Source organism: Coniophora puteana (genome assembly GCF_000271625.1).
Source record: "Coniophora puteana RWD-64-598 SS2 unplaced genomic scaffold CONPUscaffold_8, whole genome shotgun sequence".
Classification (NCBI taxonomy): Eukaryota; Fungi; Basidiomycota; class Agaricomycetes; order Boletales; family Coniophoraceae; genus Coniophora; species Coniophora puteana.
Genome location: NW_006913060.1, coordinates 654097 through 677572, shown reverse-complemented (window position 1 = coordinate 677572; position 23476 = coordinate 654097). Strand labels below are relative to the sequence as shown.

Sequence of the window (23476 nt, the reverse complement as noted above, 5' to 3'; positions counted from 1 at the left end):
CCTACTTTGAGGAGAGCGACGATCAAAATTATCGGTTTTTAAACGTTTAAGTGCCAGCGTCTAGCAGTATTAATTCGCTTGCGAGCTGGCCGCGTTTTGACGATCCGGAACGAGCTGACTGTTCGTCCTACAAGGCCTCGGGAGCCGTCATCTTCCCTTGCCTAAATCGACTCCATCTCGTGACGCCCACTTGATCCACTATCCCACCGTACTTTTACTGATGATGGATACTGCAGAGCAGGCAGATGAGAGAAGTATCTGGGGTGAGGACGAAGCGCTCGCTGACAAGGCTGGCTTTGATGCATTGTAGAGGTCAGTCTTCTACTACTCAGCGTGCTTTCGTTAGTGGCTCACTGATTTATGAGCAGTTTCTTATAATCTAATGATCATGTTGCCTTCGAAATGAGATCCGGCTTGTTATGCTCCCACATATTGCGAGTGATTTTACCTTGAGTTTCGGTCCACGGTAAGCTCACACTTATATGATACTCGATGGTAAGATCCCGACGATATGATATTCTACTATATTCTGTTCTCATATTGTGGGCTGACGCTTAACCAATGTTGAATCCTCGCCATTTACGGTCATACAGGATTCTATCAACGGTAATATTATAACACTGATAACCTCGTTTATGCCCCGAAAATTTTCCCCCGATTTAGTGATGGCTCTGACAGAAAGAGATCAAACGAGGCATAACATGCATGTTGATGTCGTTACATCTTGCAAAGATACAAATATCAGATCTCTGCGACCTTGTTCGTCCCATGGCCCCCAGGTCGATATACATTACTTATATCTAATGGCAGTGCCCAAAGATCCAGTCATAGCTGGATCATACACAGCCCTCGGTAATAAGATACTTAGTAGAGTCAAATTTAGGCCAAGATAAAATTAAGGACAAGTAGCAACGCTAATGTCAATGAATAAGTACCAGACACCCTCAACTCTCATGTTTAATTCAACAATAACTACGAATATTCGTCGCCCTGATCTGCCACGCTACAAACATAGAAAGGAGTCTATGGGTTGGCTGAACCGGGGTTCAGGAAAGGGTCGGTGCTAAAGTTGTACACTGAGCAACCCCTGAGAATGGTCTGGTTGCACGAGAAACACCAGTTGTGAGTGCTGTTAACAGTCGTATTCTATAAGAAAGACCATCAATAACATCCCTCATAGTATGCAGACGGGGCACCACGTACGTCCAAGATGGTAATGAACTGTTTCAGCGTCACGCTTGAGTTACCCCACATCGTCAATGGGCGTAGCTCGTCATCTTCGGTGCCATTCTTGAACTTGAGGCTGATCTCGGGCTCGCCACCGGAGCCATATGAAAGCTCGAGCGCCGCCGCAGACGCGTAGTTCGCAATTCCGGCGATGGATGGGTCACCAAGCGTCGCGTTGGTGACGTTGAACAAGCTGATGAACGGCTTGTAGTCCAGCTCGGTGAGGGCGAGTTTGACAGGGCTCGTGTTGGCAGACATATTACCAAGGGACCAGATGAGCTCGGGAAGGAGAGTCCGAATGGGAACTGTGGGTTCGTCAAGTCAGTCCTTGAGCTACTGAGGAAGACTGTGGGTTAGTGGCTTACTCTCTCCTATGGCATTGGAGGCGCTGTCGGTGAACATCAGGTATTCATGCTGGTTGGCATAGTACCGCGCTTGCTCCAGGAACGTCGGCGGAAGCGCATCGTTGTAGGTCTTGTTATGTATGGACTGCACGTTGATATAGTCGTAGATCTAGCAAACCCCGTGTCAAAGTCGGAGAACCCTGCGGAAAAGGAATGTCACTTACATTCCACATGTTGGTAAAGTTGTTGCTCCTTCCATCAATGTAAGGTACGACTGCATCTAAGAACGGCTGTGCTTCCTGTGCGATTTCCAAATATTGGGAAGAATCATACGTTCGGTTGACGTGGTATTGGAAGTACTGGATTAACATCTTAGGTTAGCTTTGGACGGCATAAGGAGAGTTATCATGATTCATACCTGGCAGTCCATCCAACTCGTCAAAGAAGGTATAAGGTCCTGCTCCACAGATTCCACTAATCGTATGTTAGGAAGCGAGTCCTTGGTCTCATAGAATGTGACCTTACCTGGGATGTACTGATATCCTTGCAGAGGTGCAGTCACTGTGGTACCGTTGGCAAGTGTGATACTTGAGGCCGTGGTTCCAGGATACAACCCCTGCAACAAGCTGTAAGCTGAGTTGAGGATAGCATTGCCGCCCCCAGCGTCCGAGCGAATGTAAAGTTGATTTATGTCGGCGACATCCGTGCTGATGTTCGAGATGTAAGACGGGGAGGACTTGTTCAAGTACACCGAGCGAAGATACGAGCCGAGCTCGTATTCTTGGACCTGTCGTTGACCCTTCGTTCAGAGTCGAGTAAGGGCGCGAGGGGAATGACGCCTACCGAACCAAGAGGAGTGATATACGACTGGTTGGAGTTGTATGTTAAAGGATTTTGATAGTATTCCGTCCTGTCACCGTGGCGGGCGAGCAGAACTACACCTATGAGTCCGTGAGCTGTAGCGTTGACCATGGCAATCTCGAATGGGCTGTTATGAGGTGCACTCGCTTGTTCAAGCTGGATTTATATAGCGTCTCGGGCACATCGCATTGGCTTGGACGGTGTTTCGTGCTAGAAAGAAAAGAGTTAGGTGCTCAGCAAGAGTATCGGAACCCGAAGTATGCGTCGTGAGCTCGTTTGGCATTTAGTGTGCTAAGACCGTCAGCCATCATATGAAACGCGAGCGCCGAATGGTCGCCTGAGGCTAGTGCGGCGGCACTGTATAAGCACCGCTTTGCTAGGAAGTAACACTAACGCAGCTTAGGCAAGGGTGTCCCTTGCTTCCCAACAGCAAGCATCGACGGATTCCGCGCACTTCCAGAGCTGTCTGGAGATGAAGACGAGCAAGGTACATTGCCGAGATAGAAATAGATGTGATGATTGCACCATGTACAATAGGCGCTGTGATATAATATGTGTAAGTTGGAACTGGGCAAGGCGCCCAGGGCCGCTGTCCCTCGCCACAGGCGCTCAAGTAAGGCTGTTACACCCGTTTGCGACAAGCACGGCCCACAGCATGGCGTCAGTGAGCGGAGCTAAACGATGAATAAGACCAAGCCGAGGTGCGTGCCCATGAGACGGAGGGCAGAGGGCTATGAAAGCCAAGAGTAAAGCGAGAAGCACGACGACCTTGACCATCTTTGTTACGAGAATGAGGCGATACCAATCCATGGGGCTTTGGACAAGGATAATAATAAGGAATCCTAATGTAACGAACCTAAGCCTATTATTTGCCAAATGGTGGGTGTCATGGCTCTGAGATGATAGTTATGAAGGCGAGTGTGGAAGTTCGGGGTGAAACAGTGGCACTGTTGATGCTCCATCCAAGGACCAGGAGTCGCCGTACCAGGACTTCACCAAGATGGACGTTGGTATCGCGACGGGCTGATCACCTTCCTTGGTGGTCCTCGTAATATACCAGAAGACACAGGAGGACGTCAAGATAGAGCCGCCCAGAGACATCGCTAAAACGAGGTCGAGTAAAAGAGCCTTATGGCCCCCGCCATTTATGAAACTCTGATAACGGCATCTGAATGCAAAGGATGAATGGTTGACCGATGAGGTTGATCCTAGCTGGAATCAAGAAGACAGTAAGTCAATGATAGGACATCGGAGTCCGACAAAACAACACGAAGATGATGGTGATGGACACCTGCAAACTCCGTGAATGCATAGATTGACGGCAGCAGATGCCTATTATTAGATGCAAATGTTGAACATGCAGCCAAAATGCGGTCTGGAGCACATGGAGTCTCATGGAGTTCCCGACGACGCCTATCGCGCGCCGTTGGGAGTGTGATTTATCACCGTCCGCTCATCTTTCCGAGCGATAACCAATCAGAGACCTCTACTGGCACGACGAACCGATATGCAGCCGCTTCAGTTTTTTAATTGGTTTGAGACGTGGCAAATGGGGAGCGGAGTTGATCAATGTCAGCTAGGCCCTGAGAACTAGCATGAAGCCGAAGGTGTACGCGTGCAAACTCACGAACTTGCGTTTGGGTAAACCCGCCTTTGACTTTTGACGAAGCATCAAGAAATTTGACAAAGGCTATGTCAACATGATAAAGCATATTCTAATGTTAGTAAACGTCTGCGGGTGGTATGGGAGCAAAGGTGGTTGTTTGGAACGGGGCTGGACTGACAGCGTCTGGACAGATCGAGGCGTGAAGCGCTCGCCATAAGAGGAAACCTGACATAAGACAAACCGTCTGACTAAGGGTTAGGGTTTAGCGAAAGCCAATGAGCGTCGAGGCATTTCATCCTCGGGACGAAACACGATTCCACATTTGCCCCCGAGGTCGCGGCGGCCTCGTATATAACCTCATCTCCTCGCTGTTTTCTCCGGAACACATTCAACGCACTTCAAATCTTCCCCTCCTCAATGGCCTCTGCCCCCACTTCCAACGGTGCACCTTCTGTTCCTCTCCCAGGACGTGAAAACGCTGGTTCTGCCAACGCCAAGCCACCGGTGTGGTCACTAGAGGCACCCAATGGGGCCCCTGAGCCTCCACTCCCAACAAAATGCGATATGCATGGTCGCGAAGGCGGCGTATGCTGCAAGCAGCTCAAGGACGACGACGAGCGGACACTCATCGACCCAGATGTTGTCAGAGATGTGTACGTACCCCCTCGAAGGCTTGAACTATCCTATGTCGTCATTGGGTCCGCTAACCCGGGCTCGGCTATGTTCGCAGCGTGATTGGCCTCTCGGATGGCCTCACTGTCCCCTTCGCGCTTACCGCCGGCCTCTCGTCGCTCGGCGAGTCGAAGTTGGTCGTGTTGGGCGGCATCGCCGAGCTCATTGCCGGCGCCATCTCGATGGGCATCGGCGGTTTCCTCGCGTCGCAGGCGGAGCGTGACCACTACCGCTACCTCAAGAAGCACACAGCATCCCGAGTGCTCCGGAGTTGTCAGGGCGAGATGGAACGCGAGGTGTTTGGCGTCCTCGGCCCTATTGGTATCGACGAGACCACCGCTCAGGCAGTCACCAAATGCCTGCGTGACGTCGAGGTCGACACGGGCATGGACGGCGGCTCGTCAAGTTCAGATACCGAGTCCGCGTCATTGCGATGGAGCAAGGACGTCGGTCTGACGCCCTTCTTGCTCAAGTTCGGAGAGGGAATGGGTACGTTTCTGGTATTTATGCATTTTTACTTGGGAGACTTATACAGTCACCTTGCGCAGAGGAAGTCCCAACAAAACGTCTATATATCTCGGCCTTGACGATTGGTCTTGGTTACCTCATTGGTGGCATCATACCTCTTATTCCGTATTTCTTCATCAAACGCGCCAAGGTTGCCCTCCTCTACTCGTGTATCCTCACGGGCCTCGTCCTACTTATTTTTGGCGCCGTGAAAGCAAGAATAACGGGTGCTGGCGCTGGCGCAGGAGGTTATGTGTGGGGTGCTATTAGCACGCTACTTGTCGGCGGCGCGGCGGCTGGTGCTGCGTATGGCATAGTCGCTGCCCTGGAAGGATGAAACATTCGCTCGCCTGGACATATTCACTGCTTACATTTATTATTCCCTCATCTCACTGCTAATATCCTGCATTGAAGACTCGGTCGCATTTGTTGTTATCATTAGATTTACAAAGTAGAGTGTACGATTCCCATGTAATACGAGACAGACACCAATCAACGTCCGAGCTCAGCGCTTATCACAGTCCCCATATTCGTATTCCAGCAAATACAAAATCGCCTGGAAGCACTGCATTATAGACCAATGCTTGGTGGCGATCAAGTTCAACCACGAAGTAGGTTCGATGTGGTTTGTCTGCCGCTAGGCAAGGTGTAGACATAAACCGCCAATATATGGATGAGATTTGACGCTGTGTTGGTCCAAACCTGGGCCTGAAGATGAGGCTACCTTCTTAGAACACAACGTTGCGTACGCCAGAAGATATTCAGGGGTTACAATTTCATTGTGAGTGATTGCGGGGAAGTGTGAAATGGTAGGAAACGGTACGACCGTAAGATACTAGTACACGAGGCAATCCTGGATGCCATGAGGTAGTGGATCCTGTCAGGAGGAAGGAACAGCTGCTGCAGTGTACTCCAAAACTAGCATCGTGCCTTTTGGTGTTGTGCGGCTGATGTGCGCAGGATTGTATTTTCGGCGCGAAGCTTGTCGCAGAATCTCGTGAAGATGGTCGATAACATAGGGGCGAAGTGGATATCTCGGCAGATCGGCGGGACCGGAAAGTTCGGCGCGCGGAGCCATCAATGTAGAATTGCTTGTAACACACAACACAGCCGTTTACCTCACGGCGCGAACGGCAGCCTCCTCATCGCTTCGCTCGCCCCGAACCACTACCACACCCACGCAAATTTCAGGTTCTTTACGACGTTCATGTTCCCTGCCTTCATTGAAGTCTGCATTTGAGTCCACACAAGCAGCTCAACGTCATCGCAAACTCTACCATACACCAGTCTCAGGCACGATCTGCCTAATCGCACGCAACTAGCGTCAACTGGAGCCGTACCGCGATCTTCATACTTTTGCGCCCTAGCTTTTGCCTATCCCAAATATAATAATATACCCACAGCACCGCTCTCGCTCAAGTGGAGCCTAGTAATGCAAGTCCGGTCCTTGGACTCAAAGGTCAACCTAATGGCAGAGGACGGCTTCGGGATCGTCTACCTCATCGAGAATGCCCAGCAGTTTTGGTCCGGTGCGTCACCATGCACATGCATACATGCTTGGTCACTTCGTAGCCGCGTACTGAATGTGGTGCGCAACTGACAGAGCTCGAGGATATTCTGCGCGTACCCAGCGACAATACGGCGACACTGTCGATGCTGGATGCTGCCCTTCATAGATTTGTTGCTCTGTGCGCTTCCTATCATGGTATGTCTATCTTTAGCATGTCTTTGTTTGAGTGCTTCCCCTTTGAAGAACTTTCGCTCATTCATAACGGCAGAACAGTTCCTGCAAAGTCCACTACAGTTCGAGCATGCGTGCAACCTCCTTCTCGACTCGGAGCTCTTTACGTTTCATTCGGAGCGGATGTGCGAGTTAATTACTGAGGATATCAAATCGGTGAGACGACTAATATCTAGTATCTGGCCTTGAGATTGTTTCTCAACTTATGCCTATAGAACACAAATCCCCATTCTCAACTTGTCCTCTACTTCATTCTACTTCTCTATGGCCGACGTCAAAACAATTTTCTTCGCTCTCAGAAGCGATGGCAGCCTCTTATCCCACTTCTTATGGACCATGTTCTTGTCGCAATAGACCCGGATGTCGAAGATGTCTATGTTGGAAACCAGTCGATGTCCTCGATGTCCAGTCGAATGAGCATTAGCATCGGCCCAATAGCCATCGAAGCAAAGTTGAGGAGCTTAGGCGTCAAACTTCTTTATGAGGTCTGCAGAGTCCAGAAGCTGTCCATACAAGACCTTCGTGGGTACACTCGACGTAACCTTGGGAATGACCACTCACTCTGAACATCTGACTTTAGGCGTTTTCGACGACTCGTTCATCAATTTCCTATTCGATCTTGTGGAGGAGACACGGTTCATGCCAGATGAAACATTTAATTACTCTGTTATTAAGCTTATTGTGAGTGCCACATACCAGTTTCGGACTGTGCTTCCGGCTGACCTCACGGCATCCAGGTCGCACTCAACGAACAGTTTATGGTCGCCGGCCTTGAGCCCGCTACGAAACAGAACGCCTCATCATCTCAGAACCGCGTCATGAACATCCTTATGTCTCGCCTAGGAGAAAGCAAGACCTTTGCTGAAAACTTAATATTTATGCTGAACCGAGCTAGTGAGTACAAAGATAGTTTACGAAGAACGAAAGGGCTTACCTACCCACTTAGCCCGGTCCGCCGAAGATTTGTGCATGCAACTGCTCGTCCTGAAGCTCCTGTACAACCTCTTCACAACTAAGGGAACTTCGGAGTATTTTTATACTAACGACCTTTGCGTGCTTGTCGACGTCTTCCTGCGTGAGCTGGTGGACCTGGATGAGGAGAACGAATCGGTGGGTCCCTTTATTAATCCATGCCCGCCAACTTACTCACGCTGGTATCACCGCCTCAGCTGCGGCACACGTATCTCCGGGTGCTAAACCCGCTGCTGACGAAGACACAGCTACGAGAATATCCATATAAGCGTCCGCAGGTTGTCATGGCCCTTGAATCATTGCTTTCAAATGCAAACATTCGAGATATTAACCCTACAACAAAGCGGCTCGTCGAGCGATGTCTGACTGGGGAATGGTGTGTACAGCTACGAAAGACGACCAAAGACCGCGAGTTCGCAGGCGTTCATAATAACGGCGGGATCAACGGGGAATTTAGGCAACCCAGCCCGAGCGCGGACGTGATCGCCGCGACATCGCAGGATTCTGTGTCATCGCCCGGTGCCGTCGCTTCGGAGTGGGGGGCAGCTTCACTGCCATCGTTCAAGTCGCGACAAAAGGCTAAATCAAAGCGCAGTCTTGAAAATCTCAAGCGCGGTGTACCCTCGTCCGCCGCACCTTTGGTCGTGCGCACCGCAGCACCGCAGGAGAACCAGCGGCGACCGAGTGCTGATAGCGTCGGCGGCGTCGCCACTGCCACGGCCGCCCTCTCCGGCATGAACCTGGCCTCTGGTTCGTCAGCGAGGCGGAAAGACAAAGGAAACTCGGCGGACGATCGGGTGCTGCGCTCGGATAGCTCGTGGCTCGATGCGCCACTACCGCCGTCACCATCGGCTTTGAGCCTTCCGCCTAGCTCTCCGACGGCATCGAGGACGCATAGGCGACCAGCGCCTGCACCTCCCAAAAGACGGAAGCCACCGCCGGTGCCTGTGGGCAAGACGCACGGCGGGGCTACGATTACGGCGATCGCAAGTTCGGCGTCTACCCTCAAAAAATAAAATAAACGTTTTATGGCAAAGAGTAAATTTTCTACGCTCACGCTGAACATGGTCGACGTACTAGACTTCCACTTCTAGGTACTCGAATTTTTCTCTGCACTCGGGCGCTGTGCGCTATCACTTCGCTATGTTCTTCCTTCTCATTATCTATATACTTCTACATATACTACTTTCAACACCTTCGGAGGTTTGGTGGATGCAGCACGCATGAAGTTTTTTGTTTCTTCCGGTTCCACTTTGATTTTGCCTTGTTTTCGTTCCATATCGACTAGGTAAATATCACGGAAAGTATTCCCCACCATCAAGGTCATTGCAACTGTCTTTGTTTTCGCATGCACATAATTATTACGAGGACCTTCGCTAGTGTATCATAGCCTCATCGTCTATTTGCATTCACGGACATTCTCCTCAAGTCCGCATCGCACCACATTTACGCACCACGTTTACCTAGGCCATTGCACCAGCCTGCAATTCAAACATATCGGCTACAATCGAATGTTACCTATGTTCCTTACGCTCTCCCGAATTACCAGGCAACATGGTAGAGCTTGAAAACGCTCACGGGGAAAGCAGATTTCCGTCAAAAGCACAGCGACAGAAAATTGCACCAGTGTTTATGCCCTTTGTCAGTAGTCGTATTGGTGGACAATTAGCGCAACTGGTCATAATTATCTGGACACCTCAATCTGAATTTTTTTAAATGCATATCCGAAGTTGCATGGGTCCATTTGAGAAAATATGATGATATACCATACGGACTGGTACGGGTATCATAGCCTGTGCATATGTAGTGAATGCGTTAGCTACTCAGTTTTCTGCTTCTTCTTATTCCTCTCCGCCTTGTTTTCACTTGGACTATCTGGATCTTCCGCTGTAGTGTGTAACCGCTTCCTGGACTGAGAATCGCTACTCAGCTGACGCATGAGAAGGACTTCATGACCAAAGGCTGAGTCTGCCTCCTTCATATCGAGAACCGTCTGAAAGACATCGCGGAACTTCCTATATATTCCTGTAGAGAATTGGTTGGCCCTCCAGGCAAGATGAGGTGTGGACCGATTGTCGGAGGTTGCGAACCTCTCAAGCTCACGATACGCTTGAGAGATATGCGTGATGGTGTCGAGCCCTGCAAGCAAGAACCTACATTTATCATATACGATCTCCACGGGGGCCTCGTACATGAGTAATTCGATGGTGTCCCAGCCATGTTCTAGCATCTTATAGCGAGGAATGCTGCCATCGATACCACAGCTGAAGTATTCGTCGCCCACTGCGAGAAGAGCTTCGGCAGAGGCGCCCGAATCCAGCTTCGATTCTGGCACGCAATGAACAGGAGGGTGATAAATCATGAACCAGATATAGAGCCACATAAGCGACTCCAGATCATGATAGAAGTTGTAGGCAAACGGACGCGGGATGTTCCGAGGTTGCTGAAACTTGACGACGTCCATGGGTTTTCGACGATTTGCGATTGGATTGAAGATATACCTGCGTTCTTGATATTCTACGGCCATGAACGCGAGAGTACCCTGGGCAAATGGTCAGGTAAAGCTCTGTTGAAGGACAGAGGGTTCGATATACTCACTGGCCTCGAGTCATGGGCCTCTCCAACTTCCTCGTACGGCCGAGCATATTCCAAGTCGCTGAGCCTCGCCTGACTAGCTACAGGGTCCCATAAGATATTCCCACCACTGATGTCACGGTGTACCCATCCCGCAAGGCGCATATAATATAAAGCTATTGGTAAATCAGAGAATGAACGAACAGTGAGTCTATGATAGAACCTTGCGTGACATCCTTCATGCAACGAAGAAATGTCTCCCAGTCGTCTAGCTCATACATGCTTTGACAGACTTGCGTAAACACCGTGCGGACGTGCTTGCGACGGCGGAAAAGTGCTTGCTGGGAGAAAGTAGTCTTCCCGGCACCACTATTAAAAGGTCTCGGGTGGAACTCATTGTGGTGCGAGCTGCTGTGGCATGCAGATTCCGGATGTGGACAACGAAGAGATGGAGTAGGAGTAGAGGTAGTCCTTTTATTGGCGCTATTATCGCTCGTCAAGTCATCCTCCGCCCAGTCTTCATTTTCATTTGGCAGCTTGACAACCTCGTCAAGCTCGTAGTGCATGAAGTAGCGAGGTGCATCCTCGCAGTACTTCCTTCTGGTATCTGGATCTACTCCTTCGACAGCCCTGAGCGCCGACATAATTCGACCCAAAATATTGCTCTCCAAAGCTGCATCCTCGTACAGATAAGCATCCTTGACAACGTATTGCTCCTGGCTCAGCTCATAGTCCTGTCCATCAGTGGGATCAGGAAGAGTCATTTTCCGCGCACGCCAAACCCGCGTTGCCCGAGACGTAACCCGATGTGCAGCTTCCTCATAGATAGGAGGTCCCTCTGCGAGGAAGAATTGGTTGCCAACCTGATAGCGGTAGGCAATCTCCCATCGATGCTCGTCGGGTTGAGGCGGGTCGCCGGTCTGTTCTGTCGCCTGAGAGTGCATTGGAACTTTCCTGATATACCGACGAACAGTGGGATCGAATCCAAGTTCCTTGGGTGACGAAAACAGGAGATACAAGAGAAACTGTATAAAAACTTGGGGTTCCTGTATTCGAGAGGTCAGTTAATCGCGCGTCCGGCAATGTGGAAAATTGATGCACGTACTTTATGAAAGTCGAAACTGTCAGAAATCCATACGTGGCTGCGTTCAAAATGCCATAGTCGCATCAAGTTAGACTCGATGGTGAATCCATTGACGAAACGCCGGCAAGGATCGTTATACAAAATCTCGGTGGCGCCACCAGTTACCTTTAGCTCGTTCTAGGCATGCACTGCGTGAACAACGCCATTCAATCAATCGCGGGACAAGCCTACGTCTCGCTTGTCGTCTGCACCAGTGCCTAGCTTGACCTCTCCGATGGCAACAACGTCGGAGAATTTCATTGACGTTTCACGGCTTCGACCACTGGGACGAGGTTCCTTCAGCTCCACGGCCTGCAGCTGTGCATATTGAATATTGTCCAAACGCATGTTAATGAGCAACCTCGGCGAAAGTCGGCGCGTCTATAGGATCAGACTGGTTTGTGCGGGGATCGACAATCTGAGAGTGGAGGAGGGTGCTACGAACATCGGGCAACCACGCGTGTAAAGGAACTTCGCGATCGTGAGGGGCATTCTGGGCCTGGCCGATTTGTTGGATTCCTTTCTTGTGAATCTGTGTTGCAACGGCAGCGGCTATCTTCGAAATATAGAGGAAAGCGTTGTCCTCTGTCTCCTCGCGTCCAATGGCTCCCAAGATATCTGACCACCCTTTTTGGTCCCACATATTTTCCTGTTCCAGAGCACGAAGAATCTCGCCATAATCTGAGTCGCTCAGTTGAGGGGATTGTGCATGCTGCTTGAACCAAGAATCGACAGAGCAAGGCATCAAGGTGTTGGACATAATTGCGACTCTGATGCGCCTGGACTCGGCGCCTGCATCAACCTGATAATGGTAGCTGAGAGGACTGTCACTCGCTACACTGGTCAAGTTAGACAAGGCAGGAGGGGTGGTCCTGTCAGACATTGCATATCCCAGAGCAGGCGACAATGGGAAGTCAAGTGCATGATTGGTTCCGAAGTCTTGAGCTTGAGTCTCCGAGATTTCGGATGCATTATGCACATAGGGTTAGGTTTTATTTTATCTTCTTGCTCGACGCTAGACTTGTCATTTCCGTGGCAGTCTCGCCGTTCCCCGTCTGTACTTTCATTCAACGAAAGCCATGCCTGCCCTAGCAGGCCCTTCAAATCCGAACAAGCAGAATCAAAAGAAAAGGCAACGCCCAGCAGTCAAAGCCGGTAAAGTCAAAAAGATCTCGGAACAACAGCAACTCAATGCACTCAAGCAGGCTGTCCTTGAATATGTGCGTAAAGTCTTATAGAGGCTTTCATCGTCAAACTGAAAAGACTGAATACAGGATGCTACGAGTTCTTCACGAGCGTTCGCCGATCTACCTATTTCAAACTACACGAAACGTGGTACGGTACTTGCTCATATCTCTAGGGGCTTTCTGTTGCGTTAAGCTAACATACGCACGCGACGTAGGTCTTAAGAAGGCGTTCTTCGTGGATATGACAGACATCCAAGCCTCCAGCATACACCTCGCATTACAAGGGAAAGATATCCTTGGCGCCGCACGAACGGGCAGCGGCAAGACACTCGCGTTTCTCGTCCCCGTGCTGGAGAATCTTTATCGGAATAAGTGGGGACCGCAGGATGGGTTGGGAGCACTAATTATATCACCAACTCGTGAGCTGGTACGTCCCGCCCTTTGGTTCGACAACACCTTTCCAACGCTCCTTGACCTGTGATGCTCTAGGCAGTCCAGATCTTTGACGTTCTCAGATCAATAGGCGGCTATCATGGCTTTTCGGCTGGGTTGGTCATCGGTGGCAAGAATCTCAAGGATGAGCGGGAACGTCTGTCGCGCATGAACATCCTTGTAGCTACGCCAGGACGATTGTTGCAGCATATGGACCAGACATTCGGTTTTGAGTCGGATAATCTGCAGATGCTTGGTGCGCAAAACGTCTAGTCCTCCGTTATCTCGACGCTTACGCAGACATCATAACACATTTAGTTCTTGACGAAGCTGATCGGATTCTCGACATGGGCTTCGCCCGAACGCTCTCCGCACTCCTCTCCCACCTCCCCAAATCTCGCCAAACCCTTCTCTTCTCAGCTACCCAGACCCAATCTGTCGCGCAACTCGCCCGTCTCAGTCTCAATGACCCCATCCCCATTGGCGTAGGCGACGTCACCTCCTCATCTACCATGCCCTCCTCGCTCTCGCAGCACTTCTCTATCGTCCCTCTCGACCGCAAACTCGACGTGCTCTGGTCCTTCCTCAAGACGCACCTCAAGTCCAAGGTGATTGTTTTCCTCTCGAGCGGGAAGCAAGTTCGCTTCGTCTTCGAGACTTTCCGCCGCATGCAGCCCGGCGTGCCGCTCCTCCACCTGCACGGAAAACAGAAGCAGACAGCACGATTGAACACGTATGCGAGGTTCACGGGTATGCAAAACGCGGTACTATTTGCGACGGATATTGCGGCCAGAGGGCTGGACTTCCCATCGATTGACTGGGTCGTGCAAGTTGACGCGCCCGAGGACGCAGATACGTATATTCATCGCGTTGGGCGAACGGCGCGGTACGATAGTGCGGGCAAGGGACTGCTCTTGCTGCTGCCGAGCGAAGAGGAGGGCATGAAGGCCGCCCTCGACAAGAAGGGGATCAAGATTGAGAATATCAAGATCCGGGATAGCAAAACTCAGAGCATACAAAATCAGTTGCAGAACCTTGCCTTCCAAGAGCCTGAAATTAAGTATCTGGGTCAACGAGTACGTCTGGTTGTCCTAGGATGTATTCTTTTATTGACAATTAACATTTCGCTCGTTTCTCAGGCTTTCGTATCATATGTGCGGTCTGTCCACTTGCAGAAGGACAAATCGATATTTAAGCTCGATGAGCTCCCTGTGGAAAGTTTTGCCGAGTCTTTGGGTTTGCCAGGAGCACCAAAAATCAAATTCCTCAGTCGCGAGCTGGCCAAGAAGCAGAAAAATGCATCGCACGATGTTGCCAAACTCGACATCAACATTGCGACAGAAAAGGAAGAGGTCGCAAACTCATCAGAGGCCGAAGAAAGTGATGATGATGGAAGCGGAGGCGATTCTGAGGACGTGGAAGAGGGTGACGAAGAACGATTATCTGATGACAATTCACAGCAGATCGACGTGCAGCGAGAAGAAGATAAATCAATACCTGAGAAGGTTCGTCCTAGTTTGCTGTTGTGTTGGATACGTGCTAACATTTTCATCGTAGAAGGGTGTTCGTACTAAATACGATCGCATGTTCGAGCGCAAAAACCAGAACATCCTCTCAGCCCACTACACGAAGATGATCGAACACGAAGATGGGCAGGAGAACGGTGAGGAGGACTTCATCACCCTCAAACGCGCAGACCACGACCTTTCCGATGCCGGGAGCTCCGATGAGGATGACGCGATGGCCGAGGCCGAGGCAGCGAACTTGTCAAGGCGCAAGGAGAAGCTCTCGCGCACGAAGCGTGCGATCGCGAAGTACGGCCAACTGAGCCAAAAACTGGTGTTCGACGACGAGGGCAAGCCCCACGAGATTTACGAGATGGTCGACCCGTCCGAGTTTTACAAGGGGGGCATGGAGGGCGCAAAGGAGGCCGGGAAGGTGTTTGTGGAAGGAGAGAAGAGTAAGCTGAAGGTGGCGGACTTGCAGGACAAGTTGGAGGCGAAGGCAAAGAAGCAGGAAAAGAAGCGGAAGCAGAAGGAGCGGGAGCGGGGGGTGAGTTCCTTTATGCAATTTTGCCCTCTTCTAAAACTAAAGATAAACTTTCTAGTCTCGTCCTGACGCGGACGATAGCGGGAGCGACGAGGGCATGGGGCCTGCCATTGCTTCTACTGAAGAAGACGATGGCTACAGCTCTCCTGATCTCGATGTTCCAAGCGCAAGCGAGAGTGAGCCTGAAGAGGCACCTCCCTCGAAACGAAGGAAAGGAGTTACTCCCGACCAGAGCAAAAGACAGCAATCAGCAGACCTTGACGACGAGGAAGAGTTGGCTTTGCGTCTCTTACGGCAAAGATGACCACCCTCTGACATGGATCAGCATGATGCTGGTCATGACGTTCTGCGTAGAGCTATTGCCCACAGTGACGTAGTTAGCCAAGCTAGTATGCTATGTTTGGTGGTCCAATCCTATTATCATTGAACATGTATGCGTCGTTAACGGTCTTGAGACGTCTAGGCGCTTGTGAACCTTTGGTGGCTGTTGTGATTTTAGGGGGGTCATTGAGCAGACTTGCATCAAGCACAGTCAGTTGACTATATCCGTAAAAGCTGTCAGTGGTGTCGCAACACTTTTGAGATTCCTCTGCTCACGATCTTGTGCGACGATCCTGCCTGCTATCTCTGATATAGATAGGTCACCTAGGGGAGAACTAGCACGCTCCATTCGCCAGGTTCAGAGCCGACATCCTCGTTTGAGGGCTCGTATGCATTGAATGCGCGCTGCATCTCTCGACATTCAGACCAGGACTGAAGAGAGCTACGAGTTGACAGGGCTTCCCGACGACGAAACCGAAGACGCGCCAATGACCCACGTACGGCCATCATACAGTGTAGTGGACTCTGTTTTTGACAGCTCAGGGGATCTTCGGGAAGACTCGAGCTATGCCTCGGTGCCCAATCCAGGTGAGCTTCTCGAGCCTGTACATAATAGAGGTCCCGCCCTGCACCGTCCCCGCGCGCCACCTCCGTTGCTTCCCCACCAGCACCCGAATCACAATCCGACTTTGACCATTCTCCTTCTCTCCTTGACATTACATTTCCTTCATAACTCCCATAATCCTATAATTGATCTCTTCGTCGGCTCCGCATGCTCAAATGGTCTTCCCTCACAGCCGAGAAGAAGAGCCTCCTTCGTTTAGGCGCTTCCTTCTTCCTCTTCGGACTCATAAATAATGGTCGGCTCTCATTCAGGTGATGATCCGTAACGCGACGACTGATCGTCTTCTTTGTGCGCGCAGTACTCTACGTTATAATCCTCTCGGCTGCGCTCGACCTCGTCCCTCCTTCGACACCGAAGGGTATCATCGCATTCTGCAATATCGCCCCGGCTCTCGCAGCAAAGATTGGGTGGCCGTACTTGCTCAAGGGGAAGATCCAGTATGCACGGAGAGTCATAGGATGCTGTTTGCTCAGCTTTGTAGGGATGTTGGTGAGTGTTCGATGTGCGCAGCTTCCCCTGTAATCTTCGCCTTAATTCGGATCTACTTCGACAGGTCGTCGCTCTATATGAAAGCCTATATGCCAGACTTTTGGGCATCTGTCTCGCATCATTCTCGTCAGGTAAGACTATGTATGCATATGCCAAAATACCTATGATTAATTTGGCTGCATTAGGACTTGGCGAGCTCACCTTTCTGCAACTCTCCACGACATATAGCCCACCATCTGTTGGCGGACACAGCGTAGGGTAAGTAGCATGTAACAAAGCGCCTTTCCCATATTCATTTGTATTCCCTAGATACTTCGCTTCCGGAACAGGCGGCGCAGGACTTGTCGGTGCTTTCCTTTGGTGGGAGGTTAGAGGCTGGGGTGTACGCACCGGTGTTGGCATTTCGTCGGTAAGTTCTCAACTCCAAGCGAAACTGGGCGATGTATAAACAGTTGGTGGTTTAGGTACTCCCTTTCATTTTGCCTCTCACCTACTACCTTCTCCTTCCTCGCCCTGCAACATTCCTACATCCAGGAATGTCTCGCACATACTCTACCGCAACTGTCCCAGAGGCCATCGAGGAAGAAGGAGATGGCGTTGAAACATCAAGATTACTTGGTACCGAACCCTCGGGCGCAGCTACTTCTCGCTTGGAGAAATCTGTCAGTTTGTCTGCCACCGACAAGTGGAGGCTCGTGAAGCCGATGCTAATGAAGTATATGCTGCCGTTGTGTACGTCACTTCATAATTCTCTTGCCAATGAGATGCTTTCCTAATCTCTCTCGGTTGAAGTCTGCGTCTATACCGTGAGTGAACTTGATGATAATGATTAACGAAACTTCGTTGACGTTCGCAGTTCGAATATACCATTAACCAAGTGAGATATCCAGAGCGAACGAAGTAGTATTCAGGACGCTCATACAATTCACAGGGAGTCGCACCAACCCTTCTCTACCCCGTGCCTGATCCTAGTCGGTATTGGCTACTCAGCAAGATCATCCATTCCGTCCGGGACTATTACCCCCTCTGGCAGCTCGTATACCAGGCGTCTGTATTCCTCTCGCGCTCTTCAATTTCTTTTGGACTTCCACCCATCCCAGAGCGCCTCCTTCCAGCACCAGCGTTTGTCCAACTCGGTATCCTTTTCGTGCTCGTCATTGAGTCTGCGCTCGGCATATTCTCAGAGGACCGTGAAGGTCGCTCTTTTGCGCTTGTTTTCCTGCTTATTGGAATAGAAGGTATCTGCGGCGGACTCGCATAGTAAGTTATTATCTACCCACACGTTCTTCGCACATTCTCCTTCCCAGTCTTTTTGCATGCTAACTTTGCCCCCCATTTGTTTTATGACAACTCGTGTGCAGCGTGAACGTGTTCTACCGGATCAATCAAGAGGAACCTGATCGGTCTACGGTTCACAACCTCGAGCAGGCCAAGCAAGAGCGTGAGTTCAGGATCGGGTCAATTGGATTCGCTGACAGCTCAGGCATCCTGCTCGCCTCCCTGCTCGCCGTCCCAACCGAGCTTGAACTTTGCAAGACCCAGGTCTCGCGGGGCAAGACGCTCTGCAAGGGCCTATAGCCCTTCCAGCGACTCAGCCTTTCCCTCTCATCCTCTCTCTTTGTGTCTGGGCTTTGCACTACTCCTCGTGTCGTAGGCTTCCTGAGAGACACCACGGCTACGATAATTCATCAATTATTTGTTCGGTCTTAATAATGCTGCTCCCGCCCGGATCACACCTGCTTCCCCCCTCGACTGCGGTTCAAACACGAATGCAGCGTCGCCGTAGTACTTAGCCTTGATTGCGTGGAGCGAGAAGCCATGGGGATGTCTCATCATTGCCGCCCTACGAACAGAGTAGTACGTATGCAGAATTCAATACAATGTAGATAGATAGGATCAGGAATAATGGTCGAATGCTATTTACACAAGCTGCTGGATTAAGAGTCGGGTTACAGTTGAGTCCGAGAGATGCGTAGGTATATTATTGAAATACAAGGCGCGCTGTGCTTGCAAGAGCAAAACACGCCTGTGCTCTAAGACTATAAATTATGGTGCAAGGCAAAGGTAATAACGAAGAACGTGAAACGTTAACAAAAAATGAGATATGCGGGGGATGATGAGGAAGGTGGTGAAGATGATATGAGTGCGGATAGAAAAGCAGTCGACATGCGAGAAAGGGAATGAAGACAAAACGGACGGCTTCGCGAATAACGAGGATGAGCAAGAAACGCGAACGTAGATGGGTGAATGTCAATGTCAATGCTAACGTGCATATCAAGAAACAGTGATAAGCCCAGATAAATCTCACAACTTCCAAAAGCCATAATCATAATAAAGCGGCTCCGTCCGTGGTCTTGCGCCAATCAACAACAAAAACCACAGCGTGAACATGACCGAGCCAGCGGACTACGTCGGCCGCTGAGGCGAGCCAATATAATGGCCCAGACTCTGCCAGCGTTCTTGAATGTGCTGATCGTGCTGGTACGCGGGGAACTCGCCAGACTGCAGCGGATAGCCGATGCTCGTTTGTGGTGGGTACGCATAGCCCTGCGCGTCGTACGCCTGCTGCTGCTGCCAGTACTGCTCCTGCGTCGGTTGCTGCTGCTGCTGAACGCTGTAGTGCTGCGAATACCGCTGGTCGTACTCCTGCTGATGCTGATGCTGTTGATACCCTGCACCGTCGTCGTACTGCGGTCCGCCAGTGCCCGGGGCGACGTAAGTCTGGTGATACTCCGTCCGGTCGCTCGGGTACTGTTGATGCTGATGATGGTGCTGCTGAGCAGGCTGGTGCTTGGGTGCAGCGAACGACTGGTACGTGTACTGCTGCTGGCGCTCCCGTTGCTGCTGGGCATGGCGCTCGTACGCCTCTTGCTGCTCGCGCTGACGGTGCCATTCTTCCTGCTCCCGTTCGCGCTGCCGTGCCTCTTCTTCCCGCTGCTGCTTCTGCTGCTGCTGCTGATGGCGCTCGTGCTCGTCCCGGTAGGGCTTCGTATCGCGCGGAGGCTCTTGCTGCTGCTGCGGTGGCCGATAGGCATCCCTATAGGCATAGTTCGCCTGCTGCGAGTACACAGGCGAGGTGCCCTGCTCCATCTGCGCCTCGTGCGCCTGCAACTGCGGCACCTCGATCGGCGGTGGCGCCTGCACCTGGATTTGCGGCACCGTACGGTGCTGTTCTTGTTTCTGCTCGTACTGGGGATACCGTGGCTCGGAAACTGGTGCTCCAGAGCTCTCCGCCGGCTGCGCAGGCAGAAGGAGCGGATGCGGGAAACTCGCGGTAGCGGGCGTCATGTATGTGTCCTCATCGTCATACGAATCCCGCTGGGCATCGTACAGCTGCGCATTGAGGTGCCCCTCGAGTCCGTTCCATTGCGCAACAAGGTTCGGGTGCAAATTGACCGTGTCTCTTGCTTGCTGCGCCAACACTCCTTCTAGAGGTGGCTGCGGTAGTACAGGCACTCCCGTAAGCGGCGCAGGTCCACCAGCTGTAGGCGCCGAATCGCCGCTGATCTGGGTTGTCGAGCTCGCCGTCGCGGTGGGACTTGAGGTTGAGGTCATGGAAAGGGTCGCTGATGATGTACGTGCTATCTTGGACGCAATCGGTGGTGCCTTCGTGTTGACGGTGTGCGTCTGTCCGCTGAATATAGAAAGTTCATCCTTAGGCTTAGGACCAGGTACCGAAGGAGTGAAAATGTCTGGGGTGGCTTGAGGGGCGACATTACTATAAGCTTGCTCTGCTTTCTGCAAAAGACGCTTCAGGATAGGCTGCACATATGGGCAAAAAAATCAGCACTAGACCTGCTACTCGAAAGAAGGCAGCACGAACCAAGAATTTGACTGCACGTCCACCATACTTGGCGCCTTCTTCAAACAAATCGACAGCGCGACGCAGCTCCGTAAGCGCAGCAGACGTCATCTTGCTCTTCGTTCCCGCTCCAGTAGCATGTGTTATGATAGATGCCAGCATGACCTACAACAGGTATAATGAGTAAGGATTTTATTCATACTTCTCAGAAGAGGAAAGCGCACCGAAGAAGAGAAACAATGCGTCCACAATACCCAGAATCGCGCCATCTGAGCAGGGAAACGCTTGAATGCATAACGCAAGTTTCCCAACAGTTCACACGCAGATTTGTATCCTGCAAGGAAAGAAGGAGCGTATGGGCTCCTCATCGGATCCGACGGATTATTCGACAGAGCCTCGGCGAAGAAGCAACGATGAACGTAGAGCAATGCTACCGCCGAATATGAATTTGACCCTCGACAATTGACAGAAATTTCAGGCTTACTGAGGTGACGATAGTTATGGGGCATAAAATGTTCCATGGTCTCCGACAGATTCGCACCCTCTGGCGGACGGTCTTCCGAATATTTGGGCAGGGGCATATCACGTATTCGTCGGTCAAGTTCAACAATAGTGCTGTACTTCGGGACTTTGGCTGTCTGCGACTGCTCAATCACGGCAGCAACACAGCGATGGCCGAACCGCGCTTTCCAGGCAGGGACTAGGTGAGCAAGGAATGGCGATCAAAATTTGAATGGCAACGGAACAACAAATTAACGCACAGCTCAGGACAGGAGTTCCCTCCTCATCGAGCTTGCTGTCGGGGTCCGCAGGAAGTTCACAATCAACGTAAGGCAAATAAAACGTTGCCAGTCTACCGGTAGCGAGACTCTTTCAAGTTGAACGAAATGCCAAGATATTTTTTCGAGCGCAAAATTGCAGGTGGTGTAGGAACAAGTATGGTCGTAGCAGGCGAAGATAGCAGCAATCGTCGTTTGGTCAGCGTCCATCAATGAAGGTTTCAATGCAAGATAATGCACCTGCCATCCATCTGTGATAAACAACTCCCAGAAAAGGGCACGTCTCTTCTGAACCTCGGCTGGTGTGAGCATCCATCGAGCACAATCACGATCTAGATATTCTCTTAGCTTAACTCAATCCCGCATTACGAGTAAAACTTCACTTACGAAGACCAATCTGAAATCAACGAGGAGCGCAGATGCAACAGAAATTAGGCCTCTCGCATATACCGGAAAATAACGCAGCAGACTCACACTTTGCGCCAGCTTAGTCGCCAGCCCAAACGTACTCCAAGTGCTCTCGATACTATGCTCGCCCGCGCACATCCCCTGATAAATCGCAAGCATCGCCAGCGTCTGCACCGTCGCGACCGACGGCGGCCCATCCAGCACGGGCCCGAGCCCCAGCGCAGCCCGCGCATACACGTGATACTTGTCCGCCTCCTCGTTCGCCGGCGCCGCGGGGAGCGCCTCATCCGTCATCGCACCGAAGCAAAACACGACAAACAGCAGTGCGAGCTCGTGCGGCCCGCGCGCCTCGCCGTTGCTGCTCGAGGGTGTCGATGTGCCCGGGAGCGGGTTTGGCGACGAGCTCTTGCGTGCCTCCGGGTACCACGCAGGCAGCAACTCCTCGAGGAGCTGCCGCCGCGTGACGGCGCCGAAGAACCATGGGGCCTGGGCGAGGTAGAGGTCCGTGAGCTGCGCGGCGCGCGGCCACGGGGGCAGCGTCTCGTATGCGAGCTCATCAACGTCCATGCCGTCGAAGACGGCGGAGGGTGCTTGAGGGAATGCGCCTGACATGTGTGATATGGCCTTGCCAGCGGGGAGGTAGTCGGGGCGCATAGCGTAGTGTTGGGGGGGTTCGGCTTGTGGGGAGGGTGTTGATTCTGTAACTTCGCCCTGCATAGCAAAACGTAATCAGAACTGAGATTGTGGTGAAAAGCGCGGGACAACTTACGGCGAGGAGTGACTGATACACGGTGATGGTTAGCACGCCATTGATGCATCAAAGAAGAGTCGCGCACCTCTGAACCAGCCGACGGGCCATAGAACGTCGAAGCACCGTCGTCGCGTATCGCGAGGGTACCGAAGGCGTTCACGTATGCTTGCTGGTCCCCTTCTTGCTCCTCCTCGCCTTCGTTTGCTTCAGGTGTGCTGGATAATCCTGCGGCGCGTGAAGCGTCGATTGCGGCGTGGAGGTCGATGACAGATTTGATTGTAAGGAACTCGCGCGCGAGAAGGGGGTGCTTGGCCTCATGTAATGATAGTGCATCCTCGAGAACACGGATCCGGTCTGACATCTCCGCAATTTTGGAATGAAGTTTCTCCGTGTCCGCAAGGACGAAGCGAGTCCCCTGGCCAGTGATGAGGCTGCCTATCGCAGCATGAGTTATTGCAGTGTTAAAGAGTTCATAATGGAGACACACCATTGGGACATATGGCAGAACAGCCTCTGCGCTTACATGACGAGCAAGGAACGGTCTTATCGCATTTAAGCTTTAGCCTGTGCCACTCGTGAGCTGAAAGGAAGTCGAGTATATTATATTCACACACCGCCTACACTCGGCACAGGACATGGCGCCGCGATTGCGCTTGCTCTCCTTCTCGAGAGCCCTCTGAGCATCTTTGTCCTCTTGTTTCGTGTTCTTGCGGGATGCTTGTGGCATGGTGGGCCGCAAGCGCGTCAGAGAACGCGTTCAGTCGCGAATCCCTGGCTATAAGATATGAGATATTCCGAGGATAACAAGTGTGATTCGAAGAGGAAGAGAGTCGAAGCTGGGTGGCTTTGTGAGGCGATAAATGGGCCGACGACCTGGAGGAGGCCTCAAAGCCACAAGGACATTGGCCGGATGACCGATGCCTGTAGATATTAACCATTTTACGTAATCGCATTTGCTTCCGTAAGGGTAACGGGAATAAGTGTGGGAACGATAGGTGACTTTCCC

At 51.5% G+C, this 23476-nt stretch overlaps 7 protein-coding genes across 7 annotated transcripts; 4 read left to right on the top strand and 3 right to left on the bottom strand.

Annotated features, from left to right (window-relative positions):
• Positions 1 to 1023: 1023 nt before the first annotated feature.
• Positions 1024 to 2543, bottom strand: CONPUDRAFT_58864 (phosphoglycerate mutase-like protein; the record flags this gene model as incomplete). The annotated part of the gene is made up of 7 exons (XM_007771602.1): positions 1024 to 1146; positions 1204 to 1532; positions 1593 to 1740; positions 1796 to 1930; positions 1990 to 2045; positions 2097 to 2358; positions 2415 to 2543. The coding sequence occupies 7 exons, from the start codon at positions 2541 to 2543 to the stop codon at positions 1024 to 1026; spliced, it is 1182 nt and encodes a 393-aa protein (XP_007769792.1).
• A 1906-nt stretch (positions 2544 to 4449) lies between these two features.
• CONPUDRAFT_106313 (membrane fraction protein) lies at positions 4450 to 5739 on the top strand. Its single transcript, XM_007771849.1, has 3 exons — positions 4450 to 4691; positions 4769 to 5199; positions 5259 to 5739. Exons 1-3 carry the CDS (start codon positions 4456 to 4458, stop codon positions 5552 to 5554), a joined length of 963 nt encoding a protein of 320 aa, XP_007770039.1. The 5' UTR covers positions 4450 to 4455; the 3' UTR covers positions 5555 to 5739.
• Positions 5740 to 6397: 658 nt separating this feature from the next.
• Positions 6398 to 9375, top strand: CONPUDRAFT_83017 (uncharacterized protein). Its single transcript, XM_007771848.1, has 8 exons — positions 6398 to 6746; positions 6821 to 6922; positions 6996 to 7114; positions 7174 to 7480; positions 7539 to 7639; positions 7696 to 7852; positions 7905 to 8068; positions 8128 to 9375. Exons 1-8 carry the CDS (start codon positions 6686 to 6688, stop codon positions 8944 to 8946), a joined length of 1830 nt encoding a protein of 609 aa, XP_007770038.1. The 5' UTR covers positions 6398 to 6685; the 3' UTR covers positions 8947 to 9375.
• A 742-nt stretch (positions 9376 to 10117) lies between these two features.
• Positions 10118 to 12168, bottom strand: CONPUDRAFT_106308 (uncharacterized protein; the record flags this gene model as incomplete). The annotated part of the gene is made up of 6 exons (XM_007771847.1): positions 12073 to 12168; positions 11820 to 12008; positions 11610 to 11765; positions 10728 to 11550; positions 10529 to 10680; positions 10118 to 10472 (listed from the first exon to the last, which is right to left on the bottom strand). Coding segments are annotated over exons 2-6 (1641 nt in total), but the record flags the coding sequence as incomplete, so codon positions are not given.
• Positions 12169 to 12670: 502 nt separating this feature from the next.
• CONPUDRAFT_137942 (DEAD-domain-containing protein) lies at positions 12671 to 15787 on the top strand. Its single transcript, XM_007771846.1, has 8 exons — positions 12671 to 12847; positions 12902 to 12962; positions 13030 to 13241; positions 13304 to 13502; positions 13565 to 14322; positions 14386 to 14751; positions 14804 to 15298; positions 15354 to 15787. The coding sequence occupies exons 1-8, from the start codon at positions 12707 to 12709 to the stop codon at positions 15597 to 15599; spliced, it is 2478 nt and encodes an 825-aa protein (XP_007770036.1). The 5' UTR covers positions 12671 to 12706; the 3' UTR covers positions 15600 to 15787.
• Positions 15788 to 16265: 478 nt separating this feature from the next.
• Positions 16266 to 18477, top strand: CONPUDRAFT_83015 (batten's disease protein Cln3). The gene is made up of 10 exons (XM_007771845.1): positions 16266 to 16476; positions 16540 to 16730; positions 16795 to 16861; positions 16916 to 16988; positions 17040 to 17139; positions 17195 to 17462; positions 17523 to 17536; positions 17587 to 17607; positions 17662 to 17990; positions 18092 to 18477. Exons 1-10 carry the CDS (start codon positions 16389 to 16391, stop codon positions 18306 to 18308), a joined length of 1368 nt encoding a protein of 455 aa, XP_007770035.1. The 5' UTR covers positions 16266 to 16388; the 3' UTR covers positions 18309 to 18477.
• A 74-nt stretch (positions 18478 to 18551) lies between these two features.
• Positions 18552 to 23371, bottom strand: CONPUDRAFT_144866 (uncharacterized protein). The gene is made up of 12 exons (XM_007771844.1): positions 23085 to 23371; positions 22958 to 23034; positions 22556 to 22905; positions 22489 to 22500; positions 21786 to 22430; positions 21699 to 21708; positions 21552 to 21643; positions 21294 to 21402; positions 21017 to 21232; positions 20757 to 20962; positions 20554 to 20697; positions 18552 to 20492 (listed from the first exon to the last, which is right to left on the bottom strand). The coding sequence occupies exons 1-12, from the start codon at positions 23195 to 23197 to the stop codon at positions 19137 to 19139; spliced, it is 3330 nt and encodes a 1109-aa protein (XP_007770034.1). The 5' UTR covers positions 23198 to 23371; the 3' UTR covers positions 18552 to 19136.
• Between the last annotated feature and the right edge of the window lie 105 nt (positions 23372 to 23476).